Raw genomic sequence first — 11,695 nt, 5'->3', positions numbered from 1 at the left:
CTAGGTTTCACATTGCCTTGTTCGCTTTTGTATTCAATGCCCTTATTTATAAAATGTAAAATCCAATGTAGTTTATTTATAGTTTTATCATCTCCCACTTTTAAAAAGGTGTGTATCTGAGCCCTATCACCTCTTTGCTCTTCTACTTCTAAATGGAACCATGATGAGTAGATGGAGTTGATTTATGGGTCAGACAGGATCTAATTAAATGGTGGAACAGGCTCGAGGGCATGAATGGCCTCCTCTTAGTCCTATGTTCCTATAGTCACAAGGACACAAGAAGTAGGAGCAGAAGTGGACCATATGGTCCATCGAGCCTGCTCCGCCATTCAATACAATCAGGCTGATCTGGGGCTTCAATTCCACTTTCCTGCCTGCTCCCCATATCCCTTGATTGCCTGCAAGACCTAAAATCTATCTATCCCAGCCTTAAATGTATAATGATGGAGCATCCAAACCCTCTGGGGTAGAGCATTCCAAAGATTCACAACCCTTTGAGTGAAGTAATTTCTCCTCATCTCAGTCCTGAATGATTGACCCCTTATCCCGAGACTGTGTCCCCGTGTTCTAGATTCCCCGACCAGAGGGTAGAAACTGAGAGATTGTTCCCAATCAAGCCCTGTCAGAATTCTGTATGTCTCAATTAGACCGCCCCTCATTCTTCTAAACTCCGGAGAATAGAGGCTCAATATACTCAACCTCTCATCATCGGACCACCCTCTCTACCCAGGGACCAATTTAGTAATTCTTTGCTGCACTGTCTCCAGTGCAAGTATATCCTTTCTTTAATGTGGAGGCCAAAACTGCACACAGTATTCCACGTGTGGTCTCACTAAAGCCCTGTATAATTTTAGTAAGACGACTTTATTCCCTTGCAATAAAGGCCAACATGCCCTTTGCCTTCCTAATAGCCCGCTGCACCTGCATGTTGACTTTGTGTGTTCCTTGTTCAGAGAGCCTTGCGGGTACTCATATATCAACACTTACTAGTTTCACACATTTTAAAAAATATTCTGCTTTTCTATTTTCACGACCAAAGTGAACAACTTCACACTTCCCTACATTATACTCCATTTGCCATCTTGTTGCCCACTCACTTAACCTGTCTATTATCTCCTTGCAGCCTCTCTACATCCTCCCTGCAGCTTACCTTTCTACCAAGCTTTGTATCATCAGCAAACTTAGATACATTACTCTCTGTCTCTTCATCCAAGTCATTAATATAGAGTGTAAATAGCTGAGGCCCCAGCACTGATCCTTGCGACACCCCACTATTCACTGCCTGCCAACTTGAAAATATCCCATTTATGCCCACTCGCTGCTTCCTGCCTGTTAACCAATCATCTATCCACGCTTATTACCCCCAACACTATGAGGCCTTATCTTGCCTGTTAATCTTTTATGTGGCACCTTATCGAATGCCTTTTGAAAATCCAAGTATACTGCGTTTACTGGTTCCCCTTTATCGACCTTACTAGTTAAGTCCTCAAAAAACTAATAAATTTGTCAAACAGGATCTCCCTTTAGTAAAACCATGCTGACTTGTCCTAATCATACTATGCTTTTCCAAGTGCAATGTTAAGACTTTAATAAAAGCAAAATACTGCGGATGCTGGAAATCTGAAACAAAACCAAGAAATGCTGGAATCACTCAGCAGGTCTGGCAGCATCTGTGGAAAGAGAAGCAGAGTTAACGTTTCGGGTCAGTGACCCTTCTTCGGAACCAGTTCCGAGCTGGGAGGTGGGAAGTCTGGCAAAATTGCGCAGGAAAGCATGGGATGGGGTGGGGTGCCCGACATCTTTCCGCTGCCATACCATTTTGCCAGCGGTGGGAAAGTTGGCAGATGGCCTGCCTGTCCGTAGCCCAGTTAAGCCCCTTAAGTGGCCAAATAAGGGTCTCTTCCCACCTCCACGAGCATTTTGCACTTGGTGGAAGGGCCTGCCACCACATAGATAGACTGCCAGGTAACCCCTGGTGGCCTCCCAGCAGGTTCTGGGGCAGGCCCTCGTGTTTGGGTACTCGTTGGCCCACAGAGGCCTCCCCCCCCCCCCCCCCGCGAAAATGGCTGCCCCCACGGCAGCGGCACTGGTTGTCCTCAGTGACCCCCCTCCTCACCGGGCCTGTGTGACTGGCCCCAATGCTCCAGACTCATCCTCCAGGTGCGGTCCCATCAATGGCTACCACCAGCAGTGGCGCTGTTGAGCTGCTGGCCCTCTGATTGGGCCGGCACCTCTTGGGGGTGGGCCACCGTCATTCACAGCACAGCTACCTCCGGCAAAATGCCACCCAGGCTCCCTCCGCTGGCTGAAGCCAATTCGCCCCCGCTGCTTTTGATTCTGGCGCTAGTTCTTCTGCTGCCTCTGCAAAGTTCCGGCCATTCACTCTGTTTCTCTCTCCACAGATGCTGCCAGACTTGGCAGAGTATTTCCAGCGTTTTCTATTTTTGTACAAGGAGACGACACCTGGCTTGTGTAGTTGGCTGTAAATGCTGGCTGGAGACCAACACCTACCTGGCTAAAGAATAAGACAACACACGCTATTCTGTCCAGTGACTGAACGGGTAATAAACATACAAGCTTGTTAACTTCGGCTGTGAAATAGCCTAACATATTGATCTCAGTTGTGTCCTAATAAATTATTTACTGTAGTCAATCGGTAGCAAGCCCAAATCCTGAAAAAAACTTATACCAGGAAGTAGCATCAGCCATGGTACCTTGGATATCATCTATCATTTGTTTTGCGAGGCTTTGTTTTCAAAATGCTCTTGAATTTGCGAATGTAATCGACTTTCATTCCATCCCTTGACACTCCATTCAATGCATTCATCACCTACAGAATGCAACTATTTGAACAATGAAGAATCGTTTCTTGAATGAATTAACGAGACAAAATATTATATTGCAATGGACACGTTTAATATTTTGTTATATTTGTCTTACAACGCCAAGCTAAAGCATACAGTAAAATTAGGAAAGATTTAAAATCCATTCGTTAGACATTAAAAAATTATGATAAAACTCTGTGCATGGTGCATAATCAAATAATTCTGTGCATTTCTCACGGGTTCTTATTCTTGGAAAATTCCTCTTGCGAATATCAACATTCGCTACTTTAAACAGAAGTGCTATCATGTTAGCCCATGCTAATATGAATGCTCCTCAAGGTTTTTGAGAGGACCCTCTACCCATCAACTGCTTCTTGGTATTTTTCTCTGGTTTCAGCAATATTATATAACATTTAGGAGCAAAAATACAGAAGAGTAAACCAAAGCTAGATGCCAAAATAGCAAACACTTCTGCAGCAACAGTAAACTTCCCAGGAGAACTGATATAAGCTGGAATGAATGATATCCAAACGGCGCAGAAGATCAGCATACTAAATGTGATGTATTTAGCCTCATTGAAATTATCCGGCAAATTTCGAGCGAGAAATGCAACAACAAAGCAAACAAATGACAGAAAACCAATGTAACCAAGGACGCAATAAAATGCTACTTCCGATCCCACATCACATTCCAGAACTATTATTTCTTTGAAATATTTCATGTTTTTGACAGGAAAGGGTGGTGATGTAATTAGCCACACGCTGCAGATTATGCCCTGCAACAGTGAAAGAAAAAACACGGTGAAGCGTTGTTGAACAGGCCCAAACCATTTGGTCACGTTATTACTGGGAAGTTTCGCCTGAAATGCCATCACCACAACAATTGTTTTCCCCAAAACGCAGGAAACACAGAGAACAAAAATAATTCCAAACATTGTGTGACGTAACATACAAGACCATCCAGACGGTTCGCCGATGAATGCAATTGAACACAGAAAACAAAGCGTCAAAGCGAAGAGAAGAAGGAAACTGAGCTCTGAATTATTGGCTTTCACGATTGGAGTGTCTTTATAAAACAAGAAAATACCACCAGTAGTTGCTGTGATGCAAGCTCCAACCAATGCGAGTGTTGTCAAAACTATTCCACTCATCTCCCCAAATGATAGAAATTCAATTTCCTTCTCTAAGCATTTGTCTCGTTGAATGTTCGGCCAGTATTTACTTGGACATTTGATACAACCAATTGAATCTTGGAGGGGAAGATAGCGAATATCAATAGATAATCATTGGAGAAGTGTAAAACGAAACTGAGACGACTGTTTATACATACCTGTGCTGTTACTGATTTCTCCTTCAGCACATTGTATGCAATCAAAACAACAAATAGGCTGGCCCTTGCGCGCTGCTTTTCTTGTTCCGGGTGGGCAACTCGTAGAACAAACTGAGAGAGGGGCCTTATCATAGAGAATAGAATGCAAAAATCATTAGTTTTATTGTGTTTTCTAAGTTATAGTTTTTATTGTTTAGATTCGATATGGCATCTGTAAAGTTGTAGTGAACTGAACAATAAAAAAATCCTGAGAAAAAAATAGATTACTTCTAAAATACAATAACGACAGGTGGGCCAAGTACCCCATAATGATATAATTTGACCAAAGTACCACCAAAAATGTATATTTCTATTTATCATTCGAGAATTGAACACGACTACATTGATAAATGATAAAAGGTTTCATGGTGCAACGCCAAAGGGTGTGGTAATGGGACAAGAAACAAAAGATGTGCCTGGAGGAGGTGTGAATGGCAGGACTCCGAATGGCCACTGTCCAAACGCAAGGTAAAGGAAATAAGAAAGCCAGGAGAGAAGAAACCAAACCAGCAAAGAAATATGAAACAAAATAGGGGCGACAGTTATTCTCCATCACACCTCCTCTAGACTCATTTTTCTTTCTTTACTTGTCACATTACTACTCTGTTTGGCCTTGCACCATAAAACATTTTCTCGTTTAATCTATCCTACCCTCCACCCTATCACAGACCTTCTTTGTTGTTGTTCCTCCCACCCTCCCCTCTTTCAGTTGCTGAAAACCTATTACCTTTCAGCATAACTGGGAAAAGTTAGAAATGTAACAGACTTGAATCCTTAAGCCTGTTTCTCTCTCCCCAGATGCTGCCAGACCCACTGAGTATTTCCAGCATTTTCTGTTTTTATTTCAGATTTCCAGCATCTGCAGCATGTTGCTTTTATTTCCACTATATTCTTACATGGAACTAATCGAATATCCTTTAGCAGAACTTCCTCATCTGGAAAATGGTGCCATTATAATTGCAACCAAACCAAGATAGAAACAGGGTGCCTATTAATTTTGATATTTTAAGGAAGCTACATTTATAAAACAAAGGTCTGTACCTACATTTTGTTAGCTAATAATATTTTAAACTGTGACTTGTTATTTGATAATTGTTGAATTAATTGTTTATTTATCCCATATCAGACGATGATTCTTGCCATTCGATTAAGTTAGTTTCTCCACTGTCACTTTTCAGTCCAGCTTTTTAAAATTCTTTCTGGAGATGTGGGCATCGCTGGCAAGACCAGTATTTATCTACCTAGCTGCCACTTTGAAACAATTGAATGGATTGTTTCAGAGAGGCCACTTCAGAGGGCAGCTAAGAAATGTGGAACTGAATTCACATATAGACTAGATCCTTCCCTGAGGACATTCGTAAACCAGTTGCTTTTTGAAGACCATTCCACAACTTCATGATCAATTTTACAGGTACCGACTTTCTATTTGCAGGTTAAATCCAATTCTCAAACTGTAGTACTTGTGTTTGAACGGAGGTTCAAGTCCAATAATATTCCCAATATCCGACCACACCATTAACGCCATAATCTGCCAGTTATGCGGTGGTTCGCCGGTACCATTTGACTACTATAGTTAACCTATTTAGCTACGATTTCAAAGTATCCCTGTGGATTTGAGGCATGCCGTCTTACTTCTAAACATATTTGATCATTCAGACGCATGGATTTTCTGCTGAAGTCTCTAGCGTACAGTGGAATGAACCTTCTAACATAGAGACGAGAGTGCGACCAACTGAGCCACGGCTGACATTGAGGTCTTGTTATTTGCATATTTTCCTTTGTATCTTAGAATGCATACAATTCCTTATTTTGTATCATCTTCCCATGTGTTCCTCCATATGACGATTTCTCAAGCTAATCGTTCGCTTGGTGCAAAAATAAACTGACAGTGATTCACGCACACAGAGAATGGCATTGTATTTAATTTATCAAGATATGTTAATACAGCAGTTAAACCCAGACAGCATCGATATTCTCTTACCTTTTTTTGACCACCGCTCCAAACAATGGACTCTTCTTTTATCATAATTTGCTGACCTGAAAGTGCTGATGCGTCGTAATGTCCTATTGTCAAAACAATGGGGTCACCGTGTCGATTCATCTGCCAGTTTACAATGTCGTACGTTGCCACCGAGTCTCCATTTTCATCGAAATCCACTCTTTCTCCAATTTTAGTTGTGAAATTTATTCGATTCATGTAATGCAAAAGCTGCGAAAAGAGACGGGAAAGTTTAGCTAATTGTTGATGTATCTTATTCCATCGGAAAGATTATTTAATAAATAATACAGCACAAGTGCATCCGTATTAATGCGTTTCGTATTAATTCTAAGCTCTGCATTTCTGAAAGGCTTATTTTTAATCGTTTAATAAAATATTTCTTTGCCTACCTGCCATGACGGAAAATTTGAAATATTTGCACATGATTTATTGGCAAATGGCCCTTTGCCACTTTCACATGAAAACATATTGTGAAGGGCATGAGCGACAGCGTAAGTTCCTTTGTAGACATTGTTTGTAACTCTCAGTTGAGACACGTCCGTATAGGCATTGGTTACTGCAGCCAAGCTCTCTTTTCCTGTGCATTCTTTGTCATGGAGTACAGATTTTAAATGATTTGTATTATTTTCTCTCGTTGCCAGAGTGCAGGCAAACGCTTCTTCCCAAAACTCTTTCACTAAAAGATTACCAGTGTGGGCAGATGGATGAAGGCGCATCAGAAAGTTGCGGAACCCTGGAATATCTACTCGATGTATCGCAATTCCAATGGCTCCAGTAACAAACTTTTTGTTTTCATCAGGCGGGAGAAGTGAGGTCGTAATCCACGCTTCACTCCCTACCCACTGTATGCCAGATATATTTTGTCGTGCAATTTCTTTCAACAAAATGGCCATATCGCCTTCCGCAAGAAAAGCCACGACAACTTTCGCCGTAGATGTTTGTATAGTGTGGACAATATGAAGTAACCTTTCTTTCGAATGCGTTCTGTGGAAGGACTCGGAGAAAGCAATACAAACTCCAAGCTGCTGAACAACCTCAGTGAACGCCTGCATTCCAAAATTACCGTAATCGTTGTCGCTTTTAACCGTTCCAATCCAAGTCCATCCAAATCGCTTGACAAGTTGGGCTAAAGCTTTCGCCTGAAAGTAATCACTTGGTATCGTTCTAAAAAACGAAGGGAATTCTCTCCTGTTGCTGAGACAGGCGCAAGTGGCGAAATAACTAACCTGGGATAAAACCACATCGGGGGGAAAAAAACAGATCAAATTCTTTTCGAGCAAACTACCCGTCAAACAGTGGGCAATATTGTTTCATTTTTAATAATTTATCTTTTAAAGTGAAGATATCCTTCTTATTTTGTCACTTTTCCGTGACAGCTTAGGCTTTCTTCAGGGAAATACTTTTTCTTACATCGCTTGGCCGATAAATTATAAATGTGAGCGCGGAAGGCACAGATCTAGAGAAGATGTTTAATGACAAACCGTAGCTCGTAACTGACATCACAACAGTGAGCAGACCGAATATGGCACAACACGAAGTACAGTTATTAAGTTTGCATAAATCTTTTACCATGGGAATTCTGAAAGGACCGATTGATGCAGCTAATGCCAAAGATTGCGAAGATCCAGATACAGCAGCAATTGCAGAAACCCGGGACGATGTTAGCTCCGATCCACTTATTAGTTCAAAGGCGGCTTTTACAGACAAGCGTGGGAGGCTACAAGAATCGTAGATCCTATAGCCCAATGATATATTTGGAAGCAATGTTGGGCTCATGTTTATTTCTGCTATGGCGAAGATCATTGCTTGTATGAAGCGAAACACTCTAAATTCAAAACTGTGGAGCAGAAATATTTGCAGATTAGAGAAGGGTATCCTGATTGCTGTTGAGCTATTATTCATCTGATGCCGAAATTCTTATCCAAACCTTTTGTTCCCACTACACTCGATGCTCTACTGGCCGGCCTCTCGCCCAGCACCCGAGGTCATCCAAACTCTTGATGATCCTATCCTAACATGCAACAAGTTCTCAGCAGGTCTGGCAGCATCTGTGGAGAGAGAAGCAGCGTTAACGTTTCAGGTCAGTGACCCTTCTTTAGAACTGGAGTTGTGAAGCAGTTCTGAAGAAGGGTCACTGACCTGAAACGTTAACTCTGCTTCTCTCTCCACAGATGCTGCCAGACCTGCTGAGTATTTCCATCATTTCTTGTTATTATTTTAGATTTCCAGCATCCGCAGTATTTTGCTTTTATATAATGCACCAAGTTCTGTTCACCCATCACTCCTGTGATCGCTGCAACACCTCTATTTTAAAATTCTCATCCATGTGTTCAAATCTTTCAATGATCTCATCCCTCTCTAACTCTATAGTCTTCTTCATTCCTACATCCCTCCAAGTTCTCTGTAATCCTCCATTCCAAGCCTCCTGTACATGCCTGGTTTTCATAGCTTTACCACTGGTGGCTATGCCTTCAGCTGCCTATGTCCTAAGTATTGAAATTCCTTGCCTAAATCTCTCCGCCTTTCTCTTCTCCTTTAAGGCCCTCCTTAATATCTATCTTTTTGACCAAGCTTTTAATCATGAGCTCTAATATCTGCTAGTGCATCAATGTTTGTTTGATAACACTCCTGTGAAGAATCTTCAGACATTTCACTACCTTAAAAACACTACATTAAATGCCAATTGTTGTTACACATTTTATTCTCACAATATTGGTTAAAGAAATTCGAACCTGTGCTCAATTGAATGGGCAGGCATTAATTCGATTTAGATCCCACCCATGTTATAGACTTCGACATTTCTAATGCTGGGGGTCTGTGGTTAATAAAAAGAGGTATATAGATTCCCATGGACACAGTTTGAGCCAAACTAGGCTTGTCTTACCTTAATGTGTTGTGTAGCCTTGGCTGTGTTCTGCAAACAAAAACCTACATTCTATTGCAAATCATTTACAAAATGTGGAGAAAAATGGTGGGAGGAAGGAAAAAGCTTCAATTCAGTATTGATTTAACACAAAAGGGCAAGAACAAGTAATCTATTCCAAATCCAATTCACAACATCAATACAAAGAAATTATAGTAATAATAAGTGAGAAAAATATTGGCATTGAAACATAGTTCAAAATGTTACTCAAAAAGTAATTCAGATTTGTTAACTTGAGATAAATTATTGAAGTAGAAGTACATTAGACCTGTTGACTACATACCCAAAAATCAATATTTCCGAATGGTCCAACATCCCCCATTTTCTCTTTATCTCTCCCACAATAATTTGTCAACTTTGACAGCTAAGATAGTTTCAACTATACATTTTAATATACAGAACAGTAAAGCAAAGCATCAACACTTAAAATGGATTTAATGACACAAATCTGAGTGCCAGTCAATATAATTAAGTGTTTTGCAAAATAGTTCAGAAAATGTAGGGAGTGAAATTGGACTCAGGCGGAAATGGGCTCATAGTGAAATGGCAGCCTATTTTACACCACGCTGGATTTACTTTTACATCTTATTCTCAGTGCAAAGGTGAGGTACAATTGACCCAAGACCAATTTCACTTTATAAAGTTGAATTGCTCGCTGGTATTGCTGAATTTTTTAAAAATTCTTTTATGGGATGCAGGCATCACTGGCAAGATTGTTGTCCATCCCCAATTGCCCTTGAGGAGGTGGAGGAGAGCCACATTCTTGAACCGTTGCTGTCCATCTGGTGCAGGTACACCCATAGTGCCATTAGGAAGGGAGTTCAAAGATTTTGACTCAGCAACAGTAAAGGAGCAGCGATATAGTCTCAAGACAGGAAGGTGTGTGGCTTGGAGGGGAATTTGCAGGTGATGGTGTTCCCATGCATCTGCTGCCCTTGTCCTTCTAGGTGGTTGAGTTTGCACGTTTGGAAGGTGCTGTTGAAGGATCCTTGGTGAGTCACAGCAGTGCATCTTGTAGATGTTACACACTGCTGCCACTTTGCGTCGGTGCTGGAGGAAGTGAATGTTTAAGGTGAATAGGGTGCTTTGTCTTCGATGGTGTCGAGCTTCTTGAGTGTTTTTGGAGCTGCACTCATCCAGGCAAGTGGAGAGTATTCCACCACACTCCTGACTCGTGCCTTATAGATAGTGGACAGGCTTTGGCGAGTCAGGGGTGAATTACTCGCCTCCGAATTCCAGCCTCTGACATATGACTCAACATTTCTCAACTGTTGTGTGTAATTAATACAATAGCTTTATTCGACACATCAGCTCGGGCTGGGAACGTAATTAACACCAGCCGTTTTTCTGTTCCTTAACTAACAGATGGTTGCAATGTTGTCAAGTAACTTTGTATTTCATTTACAAAAGAGACCGTGAAGCAGTTTCATATATTGAAAGGGGATTTTAATTAACTTCGTATTTGGAATTTACTGTCAGTCAATGGAAAACAAAATCAGACGCAGTGTTAAGTGGGCGACAGTTCGTTATGAGCTGGTTTGGTGCCAGCACGACCAATTCCACCTTCACCATCTTTCCACACTCTGGGAGCAATTTTAACTTTGGGCTATTGTGTAAAACACGCGAGGTTTATTTAGACGCCCATGGTACACGTATCCTGATATTTCTTTCATCTGATATAAATGAAAAGGAAATTTGGGCGATTAATGGTCGGTCAAATTGATTTCGTCCATTTTACTTTAGGCCCAAGGTGACATTGATTCCCATCTCTGCCTTCAAGCAATATTAATTCAAACTCACATTAGCATCTTGAAATTAACAAATGTTGGGTAACAATTTAGAACAAAATGCAGACAAAACAAGAGAGTGAAGAAAGAAAGAAAATAAGGCAAACATTGAAATTCTCCACAGTTAGTACACTTCACTGACCTTTGGCATTTTATTACTTCGGGTTTGGTTTCAAACGAAAGATCCAGATGCTCGGCATTGGAGTGCAGAGCAAAAATCCCACCAAGAACGATGTCGCCTTCCTTCGATAAGCTAAGCATATCCAACATTTCTCGACGTTTGCATTCTGGAGTTTCCGTTCTTAGCACGGGAACAATAGCAAATATCAATAACTGCCAAAGTAAGAAGCAATGCATAATTACCTTTACAACAGCGGTTACTTGCACAATCCGACAGTTTAAGTAGTCTGGCGTGTCACACATGATTGCGCATAACTGCATTTGATAGATCAGAAAAACACTTCCAGAAAACTCAGGAGAAAATAATGTCCTTGACAGAAAAAGACGGGTCGAAAACACGTGCATCTGAATCTGGTGGGGCATGGTCTCAGGCAATACTTGTTTAACAATCGCAGTTCATTAACTTTCATGGTATTAAGTACACTATGATATGGTCACGATGTTCTTTGAATCATACAAAAGAGAAGCGGGGAATCATACCATGCTGCCTCTGATCGCTTATTTATCGTGACATCGGAACTGCATTGGTGCAGATTTCCATTGTTTCGTTTTTCTAACAAAATCATCTACATTTTACGAACGTACGAATTAGGAGCAGGAGTAGGCCACTCGG

The 11,695-nt window shown here is 41.2% G+C and overlaps 1 protein-coding gene across 1 annotated transcript; it reads right to left on the bottom strand.

Annotated features, from left to right (window-relative positions):
• Nucleotides 1-3,159: 3,159 nt before the first annotated feature.
• Nucleotides 3,160-11,163, bottom strand: LOC137375071 (extracellular calcium-sensing receptor-like). Its single transcript, XM_068041699.1, has 6 exons — nt 11,045-11,163; nt 7,762-8,029; nt 6,582-7,418; nt 6,175-6,402; nt 4,155-4,278; nt 3,160-4,073 (listed from the first exon to the last, which is right to left on the bottom strand). Exons 1-6 carry the CDS (start codon nt 11,161-11,163, stop codon nt 3,160-3,162), a joined length of 2,490 nt encoding a protein of 829 aa, XP_067897800.1.
• Nucleotides 11,164-11,695: the final 532 nt, after the last annotated feature.

Source organism: Heterodontus francisci, chromosome 11 (assembly GCF_036365525.1).
Source record: "Heterodontus francisci isolate sHetFra1 chromosome 11, sHetFra1.hap1, whole genome shotgun sequence".
Classification (NCBI taxonomy): domain Eukaryota; kingdom Metazoa; phylum Chordata; class Chondrichthyes; order Heterodontiformes; family Heterodontidae; genus Heterodontus; species Heterodontus francisci.
Note: the sequence above shows the minus strand (reverse complement) of the source record. Positions and strands in the feature narration are given on the sequence as shown.